The sequence below is a fragment of the Plecotus auritus genome, assembly GCF_963455305.1.
Source record: "Plecotus auritus genome assembly, chromosome: 2".
NCBI lineage: Eukaryota > Metazoa > Chordata > Mammalia > Chiroptera > Vespertilionidae > Plecotus > Plecotus auritus.
In genome coordinates this window covers 160453354-160476396 of record NC_137771.1, presented here as the reverse complement: position 1 = coordinate 160476396, position 23043 = coordinate 160453354, and the positions used below count along the sequence as shown (strand labels likewise).

The window sequence follows — 23043 nt, the reverse complement described above, 5'->3', positions numbered from 1 at the left end:
AAGAAAGGCTTTTCGAAATTTAAGTCAACCTCTCTACCTAAGCACTTGATCCCCTCCCTGCTTGTCTCCTCTGGGACCTGAATGGTGTCTGGCAAACAGCTGATGCTCAAATAGTTTGTTGAAGAAATAATGGGTCTTGCCCCACCTATCCCTCCCCTTTATCTCTTTAGTATGTCCATCTTTGCTCACTCTCTTGGCTCTTTTCCCTTAGCCTATACGTGAGCAAATAATTTCCTGTCTGTGATGGCTAGGCTCTAGCACCCAGTTATTTGGTTCAATTGACCTCTAGGTGTTGCAGTAAAGGTGTTCTGTAGTTGGGCTTATCAGCTACAATCAGTTGACTTTACGTAAAGCCGATTATCAGGGTGACTTGGGTGAGCCTGATCTAATCAATTTGAAAGTCCCGAAAGGAAGAACCGAAAGAACCGAGGTTTCCCTGAAATCAGGGAGGAGGAGGAAAAAATCCCACCTGTGGACGGCAGCTTCAGCTCCTGCCTGAGTTTCCAGCCTGTCCTTCCTCATGGGCTGCCCTATAGATTTCAGACTTGACTATCCAGCCCCGGCAATCACACAAGCCAGTTTCTTTCAATAAGTCCCTTAAAATTGATATATATTATAGATATATATATAGACCTATATAAATTATATACACTGAGTGGCCAGATTATTATGATCTCTGAACTCATAATAATCTGGCCACTCAGTGTATATCCTATATAATAAAAGGCTAATATCCAAATTGTCCCCTCAACCAGGAGTTCAACCAGCAGGCAGGCTGGCCAACTGCCCATGTCCCCTCCCCCTGGCCAGGCTGGCCGGACCCCATGCATTCATGCACTGGGCCTCAAATATATATATGTGCGTTCAGAGATCATAATAATCTGGCCACTCAGTGTATACATATGTATATATATAAATTATATCTATATCTATATCTATATCTATATCTATATCTATATCTATATCTATATCTATATCTATATCTATATATCTTCTACTGGTTCTGTTTGGTGGAACCCTGACTGATACACTATCCTTAAAATTAGAACAAAACAATACCCTGCATCTTGCTGTTACCATATAAACTGTCTTCCCTTCTCACCTAAGCTTTTGCAATCACACTCTGAGCTATAGTCTTATTTATTAATCTGGTGAATCGGACATGTTCTTGTGGACATCCCATGAGCAACCTCAAACTCAGTATATCAAGAGTTATCTCATTATCCCTGCCTAAATCCACTCGTTTGAATGCTATCTCTCAAACTCAAGGTAAAAATCTGGAAGTCAAACTAGATACCCAACTATCTAATTAGACATCTAAATAAGTAATATTGTCCATCTTCCATGCCAATGTTTGAATTCAGGTCCTCATGATGTCTTGCCTCAGTTTTTGTAATAGACTACCTCACCTCCAGCCCCATCTGCTTTAAATCTGTTCTCCAACAAGCTCTTCTTCTGATGCAAGGTGATTGAAATTGCCCTGCCTAAGACTCGGTGACTCCTTTATCACCTACAGCAAGTGTTCCCCAACCCCGACCACCATCACAAGGCGCTTTAAAAAACACAGATTAGAATCCTACTCAGACCTGATGAATACAAATTTCCAAAGTGGGAGCTGAATTTTAAAAGCTATCCAAGTAATTCTGATCAACCAGGTTTGGGAGCCACCAGTCTTCAGGGTAAAATCCAAAATCTGCCCGTGATCTGACACCCCATTCCCAACTTCACCCCTCAGCACACGTCATGCTCCAGCAACGACAGGAGTCTTCCAACCTATGTTGATGAACCCCTCTCTGCCAGGAATGTCCTTCTTCCCTTATCTGCATGGGAAAACCCTGTTCATCCTTCAAACACTTTATTCAAACATCATAAAGCCTCTTATTCAACCAGTGACTATTGACAAACTTGTGAAATTGTACATATTAAATATGTATGGTTCTTTGTATATCAATTATACCTCCACAAAGCTGCTAAAATTTACTGAGGTCCTACTACATGCCAAGCTCTGAGCAAAGCATTGAGACATAAAGATCAGTAAGCTATATTGATAGTACTGCCTTCAGTAAACTCTTATGCTATTGGAGGAGACATACAAATATACAAATTAATACAATAGGTAAATTTTGTGAGTATCTGTGGTAGCTGCATAATGCCTTTCCCCAAATAATGTCCACATCCTAATCCCCAGAATCGATGTTACTTAAAAAAATTTTTTTAAATTGATTTTTAGGTGGAGGGGAAGAGAGAGGGAGAGAGCAGAATCTATGAATATATTACTTTACATTGCAAAGCAGATTTTGTAGATATTAAATTTAAGATTCTGAGATGGGAGATTATCCCATTATTTTGGTGGCTCAATGTAATCACTGGGGTCCTTTTAAGAGGGAGGTAGGCCTAGCCTCCATAGCGTGAGAGAGAGAATGGAAGGAGACTAGAAGATGCTATGCTACTGTGTTTGAAAAAGGGGTATGGAGACATGAACCAAGACATGCAGGTGGTCTCTAGAAGCTGGACAAAGTAAGGAAGTGAATACTCCACTAGAGCCCCCAGAAGGAACCAGCCCTGCTGATTTTAGTCCAGTGAGATTAATTTTGGACTTCTGACCTTCAGAAATGTAATATGATTGTATTATTGTTTTAAGTGACTAGTTTGTAGCAATTTGTTACAGCAGCAGCAGGAAGCTAATACAGAGGCCAACTGTAGTAGTACATAAAGGGGTTATGGAGTGGGGAAGGAATGTGCAGGAAGAATTACTCGGAGGTGATGACACCAGAGCTGAGGAAGGGAGACTGTATTTCAGGACGGTCCAGGTAGAGAAGTTAGGTGAGTGCAAGGCACACAGGGAGCATGGGAAGTGTTTCAACAAGGCAATGCTACGTATATTAAACATTAGAAGTAATATCAACAATATTAATTCTGATAAATGTTTATTTGTATGCCAGGCACTGTTCTAAAGCATTTATAACTCTGTGAGGTAGAGACTATTATTATCTTCATTTTACTATAGGGATATTAAGGTTTGGCAGAATTAAGTAATTTTCCTGACATTACTGGGCCAGCAAACCCGCAGAGCTTTAATTAGAACTTTGGCAGTGTTTCTCCAAAACCCACTAACTGCCTCTCTGATACACAACTGTGGGAGTCTTAACTGCTTAAGTAAGGTGGCATCAGTGTGGTTGAAGATAAATGAACTATTAGAACGATAATAATGAGGTGGGAATCATCAGAGCTTGGAATATTATTGTCTAGTCTTATATTGAGGATGAAATTGGTAGTCAGCCAACGTTCAAGTTTCTTTGATGTGATTCCGGTTTTGCTATCGCTCAAGATAGAGGAGCCCTGACTATCTCAAAGTAAATCACTCCTGAGTTCCAACTTCTACTTTGCATAATCCTCTTTATTTCGTTGCGTTCTTTTCCCCTAATGTCTGAGGCGGAGTGCATACGCCAACTCAACTCTGGGCCTCAGTTTCCACATCTGTAAAATGCCTTGAAGTACTGTAGTTCCAAATTTGGTTGTGCCTTAAACTCCCCTGTGGGTAAAAGCATAAACCAAAGGCAGATTCCTCGCCCCATCTCCGAGATTCTGACTAATTCCGGGACTGGGCTTTCCCCCAAACTCTCCCAAGTGATGCTGATGAGCGCCCAGGTTTCCGTGACTACCTGGGTCTTTTCCAGCTCAGAGTTTGGTCCACGATTCCGTGAAGGCCCCGCCCCGCCCTCGCCCCGCCCCCTTCGTCCCCCGATTGGTCTCAGCTCGCGGTGGCTCCGCGGGTCCCACCCAGCCCCGCCTCTCTCAGCCCCGCCCCCGCCTCTCGCTGCCCCGCCTCCCGCAGTCCCGTCCCCGCCTCGCAAGATGGCTGCGGTGCTGCGCCGCCCGGAGCCTTGGAACCGCGTGACAATCCCTAAAGCGGGGAGCCGCAGCGCGGTGACGATACAGGACCCCGGCGCGGCCCTGGGTGAGTGAGGCGCCCCGAGTGGAGACCAGTCCGCAGGCAGCGGGCCGGCGGCCACGTGCGCGGGGGCGGGACTTCCTGAGCAAGCGGGGCGCCGGGAAGCGGCGCGGGACCCGCCCGGGGAAGCCTGGGCTCCGAGTTTCCCAAGGAGTCTGGGGTTCCTGTGGCTTCACAACCCTCCTTGAACCCACGCGCTGCCGGAGCCCCAGCGCCCACACCGCGCCGTGGGGGCGGAGAGGGGCGGACGCGCCTGGGAACCCTGTTTACCTTTTACCTTCAGTCCGCTTCCTGCCTTCGCTGGGAGGGAGCAGCCGGGGGAGTCCCGTAGGCACTCGGCGCACACCGCGCTCTTTCTGGGCCTCTGCTTACTCATTTGTAAAACGGGGTTAGTCTTCCCTACCCAACACCGGTTGTTGGGAGCATCTAATGATGCTGTTTTTTATTTTTATTTTGTAATATCCAACAAGTTACGATGTATAATTACAGCAGTTAATCTAGATTTTCCGAGGCAGTTTCAATTTTAAATGGTCTGCTCTATTATCACCCTGTGTGACTATAGTCATCACTATATACCCAGAAACTAGTACAGTGCCTGGCATACAGTAAGCATCAAGCAGCGCATGCAGAATAAATAACTGCATAATACTGTCCTATTAGGTTTAAACTTATCGTCACTGACTATATTTGGAACAGTACATAAACAAGCTTTTTTTTTTTTTTTTTACTACACATAAGTTTAAAATTTAATCTGTCAAACAGCAGTATTTATACTAGTAGTTAAAAACAAACTTGGAAAAAATACTTGGCAGAATATATAATAGGCGATTAGTTTTAAAATGTCTTATTTTTCAATTACAGTTGACATAAAATATTGTATTAGTTTCAGGTGTACCACATAGTGATTAGACATTTATGTAACTTAGGAGGTGATCACTTCTTAAGTCTAGTATTGGGGCCCAGCCAGCCTGGCTCAGTGGTTGAGCATGGACCTATGAACCAGGAGGTCATGGTTCGATTCTGATGAGGGCACATGCCTGGGTTGTGGGCTCCATCCCCAGTGTGGGTGTCTGATCGATGATTCTCTCTCATCATTGATGTTTCTCTCCTTCTCCAGAACCAATAAAAATACATACATTTAGAAAAAGAAAAAATATAAATCTAGTATTGGGAAAGTGCTCTTAAATTAGAGTGTGTTGCCAATGTATGATGGTATTGCCATTTTTAGGCAGTAGGGCATAGAAGTTTGAGTTCTGGGGCTTCCCTTTGCTGGGAATTGTCTAACTCAGCGATTTTCAACCCTTTTCATCTCATGGCACACATAAACTAATTACTAAAATTTTGCAGCACACCAAAAAATGTTTTTTGCAAATCTGACCAAAAAAAAAAAAAGGTATAATTTTGATTCATTCACACCAGATGGCTATTGTTGTGTTGGCTGTTGTCATTTTTTAAATTAGAGAATCTAAGGGAAAAGAGGTCAGTGCCCCTGATTAAATAGTCAGGTATTGAATGTTTTAAAAATTCTTGCAGCATACGGGAAAGTCTCCAGTCTAACCTTTCTGCACTTGGACACATTTTCAAACAGGGATAGAAATAGTACCTGCCTCTTAGGGCTATTTTGAGGAAGGAAAGAGTTAATGTCATAGGTAAAGCATTTGGAGCAGTGCCTGATACAGTAAATAAACACCTACATGATATCTGTTGTTATTAATATGTTTTTAACCCATCTAATCATCACATCCTCTTGCACATCCATCTCTCCTACACAGTTTGCAGATCATCTTCCTTCTTCTGCTTTTCATAAATTCCTTAACAGGATTCCTTAACTGGAAATATACCAGCTCACTCCCCATCCCCAAGGCAACCCATTCTGGCTTCAGGGACAGAAGCAGGTTCTCCATGTTGTGTAAAAACCTGCCTTTGTGTTATTTCCATACAGGGTGCTAGTGCTATCCTGTGAGCCATACAGAATACACAGCTCTTCTGACTTGGGAATGGTTATCTCCGGCTGAGCCCATGTTCAGTCAGGCATTCACCAAGTAATTTCCAGTTGCCATGCGAGTTTCTCTTTTCTTAATATATTCTTATCTTAAAGTGGTACTGAAATGCAGTATCTTTGACTTTTAGTGCATGAATTTATCTAGTCTATCTTGCTTTTTGTGCGTAACAAAATGGGGGATTCAGAGAAGTATACAATGCAACATGTGGCCCACCTTCAAGGTACTAAAGGTGTAAGTGTGCACCAAATGACTGACTGCAAAGTACTCCTATGAAAGATTATTAAAATCATGATAAAATGTGATGCAGGTATACACACTTGTTTAACAGACATTCTCTTAATTTTTAGACTATATAATGTGTCACTGTTTTCCAACTTCTTACATACTTAATTATTAATTACATCCTTAGAGTTAAGGCTGATTATGTATTTGTTTTTGGTTCCTTTAAAACAGCGATTTTCAATCAGTATGCCCCAAGAATTTTTTGTTGTTGTTGTTAATTCTTTCCAAGGATATATTTTCATTGATTTTTAGGGAGAGTAGAAGAGAGAGGGAAAGACAGAGAGAAACAGAGAAACATATCGATTGGTTGCCTCCTGCATGAGCCCCGACCAGGGCTGTGCAGGAGCCTGCAACCAAGGTACGTACCCTTGACTGGAATCCAACCCGGGACCCTTTGGTCCGCAGGGCAACACTCTTGTCTACTGAGCCAAACTGGCTAGGGCTACAAGAATTTTTTAAACATGTAATACTTGACCGTTTATGCGCGCTGACCCTTTTCCCTTAGATCAATGGTTCTCAACCTTTCTAATGTCGCGACCCACAGGTTGAGAACCACTAGCAGGGTTGCCTAAGACCATCGGAAAACACGGATATTTACATTACGATTCATAACAGTAGCAAAATTACAGTTATGAAGTAGCAACGAAAATAATTTTATGGTTGGGGGTCACCACAACATGAGGAACTGTATTAAAGGGCCGCGGCATTAGAAAGGTTGAGAACCACTGCCTTAGATTGTCAAATAAACAAATGACAACAGGCAACCCAACAATAGCTGTCTGGTGTGAATGAATCAAAATCATACCTATTTATTTGGTCAGTTCAGCAAAAAACATATTTTGGTGTGCCACAGTAATTAGTTTATATGTGCCATGAAATGAAAAAGATTGAAAAATGCTGCTTTAAAACTGATAAGGAGCACTGGCCAGGTAGCTCAGTTGGTTAGAGCATCATCCCAATACCCGAAGGCTGCGGTCAGGGCACATACAAGAATCACCCAGTGAATGTATGAATAAGTGGGACAACAAATCAATGTTTCTCTCTCCCTCTCCCCCCTGCCTTTCTCTCTGTCTCTAAAATCAATAAATAAAATATCTTAAAAAATTAGGAAAGATGCTTCCTTCCTTCCTTTTATATAATACACTTATTGCAGAAATACATAGTAAGTCTTGTTAAAATTCTCTGCTTTAGACCTTTGTATTGCAGCTGTACTTAAAGAATGCTGGCTTGTTACACTGTCCCTGAAGAGCCAGACCTTAGACGCAGAAACAGATGTGCTATGTGCAGTCCTTTACAGCAATCACAACAGAATGGGCCGCCACAAGCCCCATTTGGCCCTCAAACAGGTAAGGAGGAAGCCTTATGTTTGAGACTCAACATGTTTACTTGATGAAGATGGAGATAACACTGCTACTTCATATTTTGTTATTTACGGAAACTGAGTCTAAACTTACAGATTCGTGCTCTCTGGTTAATTTTCTTCTCTAAGATAAAAAAGATGACGATTTCTTCATCAAAGACCTGGGATCATGGCCTTCCCCTAAGTTTTCATTTCTGGGCAGCTTTATCTCCTTCTGAGTCTTTAATTCCAAAACCAAATTTATCTCAGATTGAACAAATTTCTCCTCTTGGATTCCAAGTTGTGAATAATAACCTAGTCAGAAAAATTTGGTGTTCCATTTTCTTTGCTGCTTCCCTTTATGTAGCTGTGCCATCTAATCGAATCAGTCAAAACTGCCTCTGCTTCTGGTCCCTTTTAGTTCTGGCTGCATCTTTTTTTAGCCATGTCAACTTTTAGTTGTCTTGCTATCCTACTAATCTTTCCTCTACTCTGATATATTCTATAAAGCAAAGTAGATTAATCACCTAAAACACAGCTTTGATTTATAATGTTCCTCCATTGTCTCCTGAATAAAGACCAAACCTCATAGGTTGACTTATAGGATCCTCTATGATCTGTCCTATTCAGTTTTCCTAGCTCAGGCTTCTTTCTTGCCTTCATCTATTTTACATCCCCGGCAACCTGAATTCTTCATGAGTACTCACCATGTTTGTTCCCTCACCCGAGCTTTGCTTACCTGCTCCTGTATGTTTGGAAGGCCTAGTCCCCTCCATCTCGGCCTATTAAAAGCCTTCTCATCCTCTAAGTTCCATTTCAAGTCTTCTCGCAGTAATCAGTTCTTCCCAAAGGGTAACATAATGTTTATTATGATAATCTCATTTTAAGCTGCATCTTTCTGATTAGTGAAGTTGAACACCTCTTTTTGTGATTCTTGGCTATTGGGGCTTCTCTTAGGGCATTTGGCATGGTCTGTGTTGCAGTACAGGCATTTGTATACATGTTTCATGTCCCTCCCATCCCTGAGAGTAGGGAGCATGTCTCATGATGCTGCTACAATTAGTAGTACTCTTACTACTGCCTTATATATCTGCTTAACATATCAGTTTACAAAGAACTTTCATCTACTTTAAGATTTATTTTTTTCTACCTTCAAAAGCTAGCTACTGGAATTACCTTCACTCTAAATGTTCCCCAAAGGAGAATAGAAAATAGTCTTGATTCCTCTTCTGTGTGACAGTACTTTCTGTCTGCCCTGGCCAGTTGGGCTTAGTGGATAGAGCGTCAGCCTGCAGACTGAGGGATCCCAGGTTTGATTCCGGTCAAGGGCACATACCTCGGTAGCAGGCTCAATCCGTCCCTAGTCGGGTGCATGCAGGAGGAAACCAATTGATGTGTCCCTCTCATCACTGATGCTTCTCTCTCTCCTTCCTTCCTCCCTAAAATCAATTAAAAAAATATATATATATATATATACATAGTATATATAAAACTGTTCTTACGTTTCTCCATGTTCTCTCTTCCTTGCTAAACTTCTCAAGCTCCCTCCCCGCCTTTGTTTGAACCATAGCTCACTTACTATGTTCCCCAGGTGCTTTACCATCTTGATTTGTCAGTACTTCTCTCAAAGGATGGTGTCCATAATTAAAAAATGAAAAAGAGCTGACCCCAGAGAATTTAGGGATTGTTGCTGCCATTGTTCTGAAAACCATTCTGTTAAGAGAATCCATAACTTTGATTGGATTTTTAGTAGCTTATATGTAGCTCTAGCAAGATACTATCTTTGCCAGTATCAGTGACCATCCAGATCTTGACATCCTTCAGTCTGGATGCAGTCCCATGCATGCCCTTTGTGTGGTATTTCCTGAGGACCACAGAATTCTTGGCACATTTTGTATAATGGATGGCTACCATTTTTTCCTTTTTTTGATTAAAAATGCGATTGAATGCCTACTCAATGCTCAGTACTGATTACAGTGGTGGGTAAAATAAACAAAATATATTGTTCTCATGGAACTTATAGTTGAGAGGAGAAAGGCAGTTAATCAAATGTCAGATCGTGATAATTGCTATGGAGAAAAAGTGCTGAGGGGATTGCAATTTTAAATAAGGCCTATCTATTGTAATTTCAACATTTAATTAAATATATACATACATATATATACACACACACTAATTTACTAGTAAATTTTTAGTAACTAGAAATTGGTTAGTGTTTATTTCCCAGCATGCCTTGTGCACAGTAGGTATTCAATATACATTTGTAAAATGAATAGACTGATCACTTTCCTAATTGAGCTTTCTGAAATTGAGCTTCAGAAAAATTATAATCTTGAGAATAATCTTATACTTACTTTGGTCTACTTTATAGCATCACACATAATAAATTCTCAGTTATAATCTGATTTGAGAAATTTGTTTCGCTGGATAAATTTTAGATTTCTAGCCAGAAGCAATTGCTTTGAGTTACAGATTTCTTTACCCTTAAAAAAAGGGTATTCTGTGGTTTTCAGTATATTTCCATACCTTGAAATTTTGTTTTTCTTTGCTTTGCTGGTCCCATCAGTGGCCTTGTCTGTATTATATACATATGAATTTTAGCTGTTCTTCCCCTTTCAGGTTGAACAGTGTTTAAAACGTTTGAAAAACATGAATTTGGAGAGTTCAATTCAGGATCTGTCTGAGCTGTTTTCTTCCAAGTAAGTGGTCACTTGCTTTGTGGTGAGAACTCTGTCTTGCTTTGGATTTTTTTATTGTTTGGTGTTGGAATAATACCAATTATACCTCAGTTATACAAGTGTTGTTTTAATAAGGGGTGCTGGTATTTGTGGTAATCTCTGTTTGTTGGCTTGTGGGAGGGACTGGTGTCACTTGAAATCTGGGACATGATAAGATTATATTGAAACATCATTGTCCATGAAATTCAGTGAGTCCTATTTAAGCATAACTAGCTCAAATTGAGCTTAAAGGAACTCTGTACTTGAATACTTTCTATTTCCAATCTAGTTATTTTATAAATGTAACTTACAAAATCCAAATTACTTTGGTTCTCTTTTCCAACTTTGAATATAAAAGTAGTTTAAGTTTAATAATGAAAGTAATATACTTTTCTGTTTTTGTCAAGTGAAAATCGGCCTGTAGCTACCAAAGCGTGTGTCATCCCCAGCCAACCAGTGGTGGAATTTGTGTTGATGAAGATTTTGGGAGCCTGCAAATTGTTACTTCGCTTGTTAGACTGTTGCTGCAAGACATTTCTGTATCCTTGAAGCAACTGAAAGACCTGTTTCTCAGTTGGAATTGTTTGGATAAGTTTAGTGGTATTTCTGTTTGAAAGCTAGGGGGTCTGTAGGAGTTATAACCTATGGAATTCTTTTTTTTTTTTTTTTAATATATCTTTTTATTGATTTCAGAGAGGAAGGGAGAGGGAAAGAGAGCTAGAAACATCCATGAGGAGAGAGAATCATGGATCGGCTGCCTCCTGCACGTCCCCCACTGGGGATCAAGCCCGCAACCCAGGCATGTGCCCTTGACTGGAATCGAACCTGGGACCCTTCAGTCCGCAGGCTGATGCTCTATTCACTGAGCCAAACCAGCCAGGGCTGGAATTCTTATAAATTTGCTTCTTGGCCTCCTTTTCCCAGGAATTGCTTCATACAACCATTGCCAGAGACTGCCTATCTCTCTTTTATATGTATTATCCTAAGGACATTGACAGAAATTCTTAATCTTAGAAACTAAACCTTAGGAACTTAGTTTAATAATGAGAGCTCTAGCAGAGCATAAACAACTATATTTTTAAGTTCCCATGAGTTAAATAGAACATGTTTTAAGGCTTTTAATTCCTCAAAAAAATTCTATTTCCAATCTAGTTCCTTCATAAACGTAACTTACAAAATCCAAATTACTTTGGTTCTGTTTTCCAACTTTAACTTAATTCTTCAGCTTGACTGTGAAACACCTAGGTTTGCAAGAATTCATTATTTTAAACCTTGTGATGGTTGGGCTGGTGAGCAGGTTATGGTATGTATGTACATGCCTTTGAAATCATTCATTTCTTTTTCATCTCTTTAACTCAGCCTAGGTTTCTCACTGGTTTTCATACTTATGTTCCCAGGGGATGCTGAATTTGTGGGAGTTCTGTTTCATTTGATCAGAGTTTATGTGGGGTGGATTTGGAAGCTAAGTGTTTTATGTCAAAAGATTAGGCTTTAAATCTGAAGGCAAGAGACCACCTCAACACTAAACAATTAAGCAAATGAAATCCTAGGATTAGCAATTAGAATAATAAAAAAAATCATTGCTGTAATCATACAGCAACTGGCCCATTTAAAGTGAAGGTCTTTCTGGGCAGGCTCTATCAATCAATTCTTTTTGCCTCTAGATTTATAATTTTTAATGGCATGACCTTCCTTATGAGCTCCAGATTCTTTTTCTCCACCTGAAACACCACTGCTTTTTGAAATACAGTTAGTTGCTACAAGAACACTGGAAGTAGCTGCAAGGTAAAGAGACCTTCTCTTGCATCTCCATATATTACTAGAGGCCCAGTGCACAAAATTCGTGCACTTGGGAAGTGGGGGGTCCCTCAGCCCAGCCTGCGCCCTCTCCCAGTCCGGGAGCCCTCGGGGGATGTCCCACTGACGGCTTAGCAGGGAGTGGGCCTAAGCTGGCAGTCGGACATCCTTAGCGCTGCCGCAGAGGTGGGAGAGGCTCTGTGAGCCTGGCTTCTGGCTGAGCGGTGCTCCCCCTTGTGGGAGCGCACTGACCACCAGGGGGCAGCTCCTGCATTGAGTGTCTGTCCCCTGGTGATCAGTGCATGTCATAGCGACTGGTTGTTCCGCTGTTCGGTCGATTTGCATATTAGCCTTTTATTATATAGGATGAAGCTTACTTGATGGATAATTGGACTCGGAATCTGCCCATATTTGTAAAGAGACCAGATTTGGGCTGGTTTAGACAATTGGGATGGTTATCTCTAATTTAAATTAAAACTAAAAAAACCCAAAAATTGTCTTTGGAGATTAAAAACCGTGCTTTGCTGTCTTAACCTGGATATCTTAAATACTGTTTCCAGTCATTCTGTTTTTCCACTTATTCTTAGAGGTAACAATGTTAAAATTACTAATCATATTATTTTAAATGTCAAACAATCATTCTTGTCTATAATGAAAATATCTAAGCTCTTGTGATTACAACAATAAAACATGCTTATTTCAAGAAATTTTAAAATGCAGGAAAAAATGTAAAGAACCTGAAATTTACCTAAAATCTCACCACCTAGATAAAACCAAACTTAGGATTTTGGTGCATATCCTTTGAGACAGCCTTTTCATTTAGTTTTGCTTTTTTTAAAAAAATATATTTTATTGATTTTTTACAGAGAGGAAGGGAGAGGAATGGAGAGCTAGAAACATCGATGAGAGAGATACATTGATCAGCTGCCTCCTGCACACCCCCTACTTGGATGTGCCCGCAACCAAGGTACATGCCCTTGACTGGAACTGAACCTGGGACCCTTCAGTCCCCAGGCCGACACTCTATCCACTGAGCCAAACCGGTTAGGGCTTCATTTAGATTTAAGTAACATTTTGTTGTGTGTGTGTGTTTTAAATAATTGATTTTTAAAATTGTGTTTTAAATTATTGATTTCAGAGAGGAAGGGAGAGGAAGAGAGAGAAACATCAATGATGAGAGAGAATCATGGATTGGCTGCCCCCTGCACACCCCCTACTGGGGATCAAGCCTGCAACCTGGGCATGTGCCCCTGACTGGAATCGAACCTGGTACCCTTTAGTCTGCAGGCCGACTCTCTATCCACTGAGCCAAACCAGCTAGGGCTTAAGTAACATTTCGTACTTGGGTTTTTCTATGAAGGCTAGATTAATCTGACTATTTGCAAATGTGTGCGATAGGGTTTTTTATCTTTAGTGGTAAGTTGATAGGCATTTATTTTCAGCTTTGAATTGTGGTAATTATGTAATCTGCAAATTGTAGTTACTGGTTAATTCATGATCTCCTATTTCTTTCTCTAGGGTTCTCTATAAAGGTGTTTTAAAAAGGCTGATTTCTTTATATGAGCCATTGTTTGGATTGCTTCAAGAGGTCTCAAGGATTCAACCATTGCCTTACTTCAAAGATTTTACCTTTCCTTCTGATATTGTTGAATTTTTAGGACAGCCCTATTTAGAGGTCTTTAAGAAAAAAATGCCTACAGCTTTTGCAGCTAAGGGAGTAACTAAATTGCTAAATAAACTGTTCTCAACAAAAGAGCAATCACTGAGGTGCAGTGAAGAAACTTCACATAGGATTTCCAAAAACGCTAATCAAATGAAGATCAGTGTACAGAATAATGTGGATCTTGGACAGCCAGTAAAGAATAAGAAAATCTTCAAAGGTAATATGCTTTGGTATAGCACATACTTAAAAAAAAAGTTGAAATTACAATATATTCATGGGTTGTGTAGAAGAAATCCCATACCTTTTAATTTTAACACACATTGATTGTCTTCACAGAGGTATGGTAATACCTGTGTTTTCTAAGTTTGAACATTTAAAGTTGTTTGTTTCTGTTGTTTCATAGTTCTTTGCTTGCTTCCTCTACTTCTTTTGTAGTAATTTGGCAAGAAATATTGTCATGCACTTAAGAATTTGTTGATTTGAAAATAGTATGCCTAAGTTTTTATATTTGATCTTTCCATCTCCACAGCAAAGTCATCAGAATTTGATGTGAGGGCGTTCTGCAAACAGCTGAAACACAAAGCTATTCAGGTTTGGCTTATTTTAATATAGCTTGATTTCTGCTAATGTATACAGTAGATGCCACTTACCAAGGACAGAGATTGAATCTTACTTCTGTTTTTTATCCCTAGCTCTAAGCTTAGTACCATCTTAGTTCTCAGTCTGCTTCTGAATGGAGGCATTCCCAGGGATTTTAGTGCATTGAGTTAATTCAGTTAATAAAGTGCCTTCAGAAACATTTTATTGAGTTTTGCTAGAACTTTGAAGTGACCCTAGGATCCATTGTAGGTGTGGATTATACTGTAGCTTAAGAGAATGGACCTTGCAGTCAGAGAGAAATGGTTTGAGTCCTTTAGTTTGTACTAGCTGCGTGACCTTATGTAAGTTTCTTGACTTGTTCATATCTCTGTTTTCTAATAGTATGTACCTCATGGGGTTGTGCCATTTAATGCAAGTAAAGTGTTCAGCATAGAGTCAGGAGTATGGTAGATACTTAATTGGTGTTAGATGTGATTAGCTACTTTCAGTGTCATTATCATCCTCCTCATCATGAGGCTTCCAGTTCTTCCTGTCCAGGTTCAAACTTTAACACGACTCTTCTTCTTAGTTAGTGTCTATAAACTCTTTTTGTTCTGCACCTAACAATATGTATGTCAGTGTCACCCTCTTTGAACTGGTAACTACTTGACTTCTGTTACCCTTTGTTTTCTCAAAATTGTTTTTTTCTGGTTTGCTTCATGGGTATTTCTTAAATTCTATGTAAGAATTCTGTCAGAGTACTTTCTTGAACATTTACAAGGCTTCCAGCTTGTATTTACATTATGTCCAATTCATGAGTTCCAGAGGGAGGAATAATAATGATAATAATAATGGCTAATACATACTTATATTGTATTTATTCTTTGTCATTGTTCAAAATATTTTAACTCATATAATCCTCACACAAGTCCTATGAGATAGGTGCTATTATTAGTTTCCATATTTCAGGTGAGAAAATTGAGATGCATAGAGATCAAGAAACTTGCTTTAGGCTACATGGCAAATATGGGGTAGAGCTGGGATTTGAGCGCAGGCAGTCTGGTTTCATAATCTGTTCTTTACCATTTACACCAGTCTCCAAAATAGTTTTTTCAACCCTGTTTTAAGAACTGTGGCTCTCTGTGACCCTGAAACTTCTGTAGTCCATCCACCTATTCCTAGGTTTTGAAGTTGGTTGGTCAGCATCCCTCTTATTCATGACTATCACTACCACATTTTTTAGCTATTAGCACCAATATGCTTAGTTTGCTTTCAGATAAGACTTCTTTAACCAATCACCAACACAAAGCATTGGCAGGTTCCTACTTTTATATTTTCTACTGGTTTTTATATTCTTGAGGTTAAGAAATTGGGAAGAAGGTAAGCGTTGATTGAAGGATGGAAGCAGACCTAATATGTGGCATAATTTCATAAATAGTATAAATTGATAAAATTCAAATTTGACTTGATACAGAAAGGTGGATTGAAGAGATGAAGGTGCACCATCAAAAGATGGTTGAATTGAAATTGAAAATGGTACTTAGTTAAGCATTTTAACACATGTTCAGCAATCATCCCTGTCTTCATGTGTCTTCAGTAACATTTATAACCCATCACTGAGGAGGGTGACTCGGGGTACAGAAGGAAGTGAAGAACAAGTTGTGGGAGTCCAGTAGCACAGAGGAAAGCGGCTCTTCAGTGATTCTTTTCCCCTATCAGGCTTTGACCAATATTTAATCATGTGGAGTTTTATTCTTATATGTAGGTGAAAGAGATATGTGTTAGAATATTTATATTGTTTCCTGTGTGCAACTGAATTCAGCTGTAGAAGGGATCTATTGTAGCACAGAGGGGCACAAATTTTGTGTTAGGAGCAGTGAATAAAAAATTAAGTTTTTTAGGACAAAAGGAAAGTACAGTGAACTAAAAAAGGTTTTTCTTTTTTCAAAAAGACCGTTTTTCAGCCCGGCCAGCATGGCTCAGTTGGTTGAGCATCAACCTATTAACTAGGAGGTTTGATTCCCGGTCGGGCACATGCCCGGGTTAAAGCTCAATTCCCAGTGTCGGGCATGCAGGAGGCAGCCACTCAATGATTTTCTCTCATCGTTGATATTTCTATCTCTCTCCCTCTCTGAAATTAATAAAAACATATTTAAAAAGACAGATTTTCAAATTTTGATAGTCTGAGTCAACTTTTCTCTATTGTCATGTATTTACAATTCAGTAACAAATCACCTTTCCATATTTCAGAAGGCCAGCTTTGAGTTTAAATGTCCTCAATCCCAACTAAAGGCAACGAAACATTCTTCTCAGAAAGTGATAGGAACTCCCGGTGCCACAACTTTTGTGCAAAGATTCCAAGAGGCTGAGACTTTCATACAACTTTCTGAAGAAATCCAAATGGCGATTCTGTGGTACAGGAGCAAAAAACTCAAGGCTCAGGCTTCCTTTCTGGGCAATAAACTTCTTAAAAGTAATCGCCTTAAACATGTGGAAGCTCAAGGTTATAGGTAGGTATATTACAAAAATTATGTTCCTTTTTTTGTTGTCATTTAGGGCATAGTATATATAGTCAAGTCAGCTTTCTTTAAAATGGGATGTCCAGTAGCCCAAGGGGGGCTAAAAGTGGAATCTACTCAATCTGCAGTTTTATTTGCTGCTTTTGTTGGGCAAAGTTGTATCACTGGGAGGAGTAAACTTGGTTAACACGTTAAGCACCCAGCCTGTTTTGTGTTTTGTCACCAGTGACTGACTGGGTGCTTAACGTGTTAATTGGATCTATTCATTTATACTCTTCACCATTCCATCCATTCATTCAGAAGCATTAGGAATTTCTGGGGATACAACTGTATGTGAAACAAACTTAATTCCCCCAGGATGCTAGCTTTAGTAGAAATGATGGCCAGTCTGCCCACAGCTTCAGAGCAGCAGGATGAGTGAGTGAGAGCAGATGAAGAAGGTGCCTGGCTTCTACAAGGGCACACACCATACTCTGAGGTCAGGGTCAGTTAATGTTCGTTCACAGGACTCTCCGAGTACTGATTTCTTACTTGCATAGAACTGCCTAAGGATAGTCATCTTTGATTGTGAGCCAGTAAGTACTGCTTGAAATAATACATGAAATTAGACACTTTAGGGCTTTATTTTTATTGAAAAAAATAATAGATGCTCACAGTAACAATATCAGCCACAAATGGCAATAAAGATCCTTATTCCCCCTTCATAGAGGCAGTCCTTCTGACCAGGTTTTAATGTATCCTTCAAGCAATATTCTGTGCATCCACTATAATTTCTTATCTATAGTTAGACATATATCTATTCAGGACTTTATAATGGTTCCCATTTTGTCTAAAATTTGTTAAATTTTCTTTTAAAATTTATGGAAAAAATATTCCCATTTTGTAAAAAATTTGATAATAGTAAGGGTTTTGTAACAAGTTTTGATTAAAGGGTATGGGAGAAATTAAGTATTCCTCAGGAATGAATTTCTGGAAGGGTTTTCACATTGGGATCCCCACAAGGCCTGTCCATCTAAAAGGGATCTCCTCAGGGTGGGAACAGCCGGAGATGGAGAGAATTGTCTTGCTCAAGATTGGGTTTAATGTCAGGGGTAAATGAGGCAGAGATGATAATCATTAAAGTTCATGAAAAGGATAACAAACTGGTGTTTATTTGGTTAAACCATTATTTTGTATTTCACAAACATACAGTGCTGTTTTGCTGTTTAAGATGTAGAATATTTTATTTTATTTTATTTTTTTTATTTTTATTTTAAAATATATTTTATTGATATTTTACAGAGAGGAAGGGAGAGGGATAGAGAGCTAGAAACATCGATGAGAGAGAAACATAGATCAGCTGCCTCCTGCACACCTCCTACTGGGGATGTGCCTGCAACCAAGGTACATGTCCTTGACCGGAATCAAACCCGGGACCCTTCAGCCCGCAGGCCGACGCTCTATCCACTGAGCCAAACCGGTTTCGGCAAGATGTAGAATATTTTAAATCTACTTCGTGTCCACAGTAATTGTGGGGTAGGCAGTATTATCCCCATTGTATAGGTGAGGAAATGAAGGGTTTTGCTCAGGGTGTTGGAGATGTACAGGTCAATTCATATCCTCTGATTCTTCTGTTTTCATCCTATTTCCATTTTTTAAAAATACGTTTTTATTGATTTCAGAGAGGAGAAGGAGAGAGAGATAGAAATATCAATGATGAGAATTATTGATTGGCTACCTCCTGCATGCCCCCTACTGGGGATTGAGCCCACAACTCAGGCATGTGCCTTGACCAGGAATCGAACTCTGACCTGGTTCATGGATGGATGCTCAACCACTGAGCCACACCAGCTGGGCTGTATTTCTATTTCAACTGGGAAATATATCTAGCCTCTCCCCACTTAAAAATCTCTGCTTATATTAAGACAAGAAAAACAGTTTGGAGACAGAGATCATGAATTAATAACATTATAATGGGCTTCCACAAAGTTCTACATGTTTAAAAAGAAAGAGGGGAGGATGGTTGGGCAGGAAGTACAGATGCATGCTAATCTTTTTGAAATCTGACTATGTTAAACAATGAGGCAGTTAGCAGGGTACCAGTGCACCTGTGGCAGTGCACCCTATTCAGAAGCAAAACACCTAAATCAATCAGCTATTTGAGTTCTGAATTCCCAAACTTGAAGATGATACAGATGAATCACAAATTGGGTAGCTCAAGGCTGTCAGTCTTGTGTGCCAGAAGCCCTGTCTTCTCATTCTTTATATAAACTCTTTCACTTTTATTCCTTTTTTTTATTCAATTCCTGCTACAACAGGAAGTTGTTTATACAGAAATGGATGAATGCACCCTCACAGACTTTTTTCTATTTGAGATACATCCTTTCCCCAGTTCCACTTCTATTAATTAACATTATGAACAGATTAGCATAGAACTGCCTAAGGATAAAGCTCTGGCACTAAGTATGGAGGTATCTCACCACTAAGCTACCTTGCTAGGCAGTTGTAGGAGCTACTTTACTTTAGGAATATAATGGGGACACATTTGCCTACAAACCTGAATGAGGGAAGTTATGCTCTGAAAACACAGATTTGAGTTGAAGCTCCTATTTCCTTATTTTTTCATCATGATTCTGGGGTTGTACACAAGAATGGGACTTAGATAAATTGTGTATTTCCTGTTGGAAGTTGGTGAAAAGGAGACAAAAGTTATTGAGAATTTTTCTCTACCATTAAACAATCTCAGATTTTTCCTTTCTTTCTCTCCTTTAAAGTTTGCCCAAGAAACTAGAGTGCATAAAAACATCGATTTGCAACTGCCTTCTTCGTGGCTCAGATAGCAAAACTTCAAAGCATCATCTGAGACTAAGAAGATCACAGAATAAGTTTTTACTGAGACAGAGAAAACCACAGAGAAAGTTGCAGCCGACGCTTTTAAAGGAAATTCAGCAGCCCCCTCAAGGGACTCAGAGTTCTACAGATATCAGTAAACGGAGACTCTCACACCGAGCAGTTCATAAAACTAATCTCTGTGCTAACAGTAAGCAACTCTTGAGTAGCAGAGCTTCAAATCCTGTCATACAAACTAAGGAGAAACAAAATCATGAAAATCTTACAGGAAGCAATGAAAATGAAAGGGATTCATGGACAATGATGCAAATAACTAAACATAATACATCAAGAAACATTAAGGAGACAGATGACATTGATGATATTTTTGCTTTAATGGGAGTTTAGATACTCATCTGTGAGACTTTTAAGTGATTAGCAAACGTTAGTCCAGTGTTCTGTTTTAAGTGGAACTCCTGAGATCTGGAAAGATCTAAAAGCACCACTTGGACTTGAGATTTACTGCAACATTGTATAGCAGTTCATTTCAGTTCAATAAACATTTATAGTAGCTTTGTGTCATTTAATTGGCAGATGTTAGACTATTAAATAGTCCAGTTTGCCAGGTGTTAAGATGAAAAATCTATATCCTGCCCTTGAAAGCAGATATCCTGACTGAATCTGGTAGGTCCCTGAAAAATAGTAATTTTATAACTTACCTGGGAATAAAGACCCCATTACTTAGGTTTGCAAAAACCTACTTCAAGCCTTACAAAAAATGGAGAGTGGAGGTGGGGAGTAGGCTGCGTGGGGCGACCAGGCTGGTGGGGGGCCATGAAGGGGGGCCAGGTCGGCAGGGGGTGCAGTTGGGGGCCACCAGACTGGTGGGGGGGGGCAGTTAGGGTTGACCAGGCTGACAGAGGGCAGTTGGGGGCAACCAGGCCAGCAGGGGGGCAGGGGAGTAAGGCAACCAGGCTGGGGGTGGGGGGGCAGTTAGGGGCGACCAGGTCGGCATTTGGGGGCAACCAGGCCAGCAGAGGGGGGCAGTTAGGAGCAATCAGGCTGGCAGGGAGGGGGCAGTTGGGGGTGACCTGGCCAGCAGTGGGGGGGCAGTTAGGGGCAATCAAGCCGGCACACAGGTAGTAAGAGGTGATCAGGCTGGTGAGTGGAGGTGGGGGGACAGGGGCAACCAGGCAGGCAGTCAGGTGAGCGATTAGGAGCCAGCAGTCCAAGATTGTGAACGGATGTCTGACTGCCGGTTTAGGCCTGATCTCTGGGATTGGGCTTAAACCGGCAGTCAGACATCCCCTGAGGGGTCCCGGATTGGAGAGGGTGCAGGCTGGGCTGAGGGTATCCTCCCCCCCCCACCCCCGTACGAATTTCGTGCACCGGGCCTCTAGTAAATTTATAATTTGGGACTGATGCTGTCATCCGATATTTGTATGTTGCTTGTTCAATTGTTCCAAGAGGGTAAATCTTATGTATTTGCAAGCAATGGTGTGAAGTTTGAGGTAATTTTTCAAATGTTCTAGCTTACTAGAAAGGTTAATAAGCTTCTCTTTGTTAAGTAGGTTGTAGCTTTAAGTTTCATGTTATACGGACTTATAAAAAAAAAATGAAACAGTGCTTTTGTATATACTGCATCCTTTTCCTTAGCCATCCTATCATTTTCTTCTATTTCCTTTCCTTTATCTGGCCTTGCTCATTCCCTTTGTGCTTCCTCCATTTCCCCTTATCTGTACTAATGGTTTTCAAACTTTAGGCTGTTTGATAATCACCTAGTGGGTAGTTTAAAAGCGCTGATTCCTAGTCCCTTCTGAAGAGATGAAACACAGCCACAAAATAAAGCCACAAGTTTGCAATTTTAATAAGGAGCCCAGGTGATTTTGATGCAAGTAGCCCGAAATGCAGTCAGATGAATACTGGTTTAGCTTCCTTTCCCAAAAGTTGAACACCCTGATTTAATGCACAGTTCTTAATCAATCTTGAGTGACTTTTCAGTTTCTATTTCTCCTAGCTTCCTACCAAGTGGTAGTAGCTACTAACAACCTTAAAACATGGACAATAGCAAGATCTCATTCATGACAAGTCTAGAAATAGCCATCAGCTTCTAAGATTCTAAGACTTACGGTCCAGTCTTGCTTCTGCTTTTATTTGCTCATGACCACTGAGCTAGTCAGTTTCCTTGGGCTGTTTCTTCATCTGAAGTAGCCTTATTGTTCGAGAATCGTACACTTTTACAGTTGAAAGAGACTGGAGATTATCTCTCATTGGAAAAACCCGAGTCAGTGAGTTATCTAAGAAGGCCTGAATAGACTATGAACCTAGTCCTCTTTTCCATATTATTAATGTTCCTTGGAGTAAGTTTCTTCATCTCCTTATCTTATGCCCCTTACAATTCTGAGAAAAATAGTAAAAAGCTTCATATGTAAGGTTCAAGTCTACAAAATGATAATTTATATATATTTATAAGTATTCTATATCAGTTAATTTTCCAAACAACTTAAATTCAAATGTTTAAAATTTTTAAAAGTAAAACCTAAAATAAAACCATAACTTACCTAGTAAATTAGGTTAGAAACTACTGTAGTGTCATAGTGAGTACCAATTTAACCACTTCTGGTGGCATTAGAACAGTCAAGTCGTTTGTAAGAGAAGTGTGGTGAGACTTCCCCTGTGTCAAGTCCTCTTGACCTTTAGCTGCTGCCATGATAAACAATTTGGAGTAGGACTAGACAACTGTACCTTGCCTCCTACTCCAGGGACCTCTCATTTCTTGCCTCTTGGCTTCTGACAAGCTGCAGAAACTGTTTGGTGTACAACTCGGAAGAGGTGTGGGTCACCCTCCCCCTTCAAAGACAATTCAGAGGCATCTACCGTAATAAAAGAGTAAGATGCAAATTGACCATACCTTCGCAATGCCCACCAGCCAATCAGCAGTGAGTATGCAAATTGACCCAACAAAGATGGTGGGTTAATTTGCATACACAGGTGCCGAGTGGCCAGACGCTTGCATCGTTGCCATGGCAACGATGTTCCGCCCCGCCCCTGGCCGCTCCGGTCCTCTGGGCAGCATGGGAAGGCGGAAAGGCGTCTCCGGGCCGGAGTGAAAAGGCAGCTCTGGCCGGAGTGAAGGTGGTGCCGGCAGCCAGGGGAAGGAAAGCCCATTCTTGCATGAATCTTCGTGCATCGGGCCTCTAGTATTTCATAAGGCTTCTCAGAAAGTCAAGATCAAGCACTAGTGCTTATGTGGTATCCAACTCAATCCATCCTTGATTAGCTTTCCTTCCTTCTGTTTCACTTCTCCATCATCCCTGTTCCCTGGGATCACTTCCTAAAGAAACTGCATGCAAATCTTGGGCTATGCTTTGAGGAGAACCAAAG

At 40.4% G+C, this 23043-nt stretch overlaps 1 protein-coding gene across 1 annotated transcript; it reads left to right on the top strand.

Moving 5' to 3' along the window:
• The first annotated feature begins 3843 nt into the window (after nucleotides 1–3843).
• Nucleotides 3844–20232, top strand: RMP64 (ribonuclease MRP subunit p64). The gene is made up of 9 exons (XM_080656274.1): nucleotides 3844–3958; nucleotides 7429–7583; nucleotides 10196–10275; nucleotides 10701–10832; nucleotides 11519–11596; nucleotides 13609–13970; nucleotides 14283–14344; nucleotides 16583–16842; nucleotides 19605–20232. The coding sequence occupies exons 1-9, from the start codon at nucleotides 3856–3858 to the stop codon at nucleotides 20065–20067; spliced, it is 1695 nt and encodes a 564-aa protein (XP_080512400.1). The 5' UTR covers nucleotides 3844–3855; the 3' UTR covers nucleotides 20068–20232.
• Nucleotides 20233–23043: the final 2811 nt, after the last annotated feature.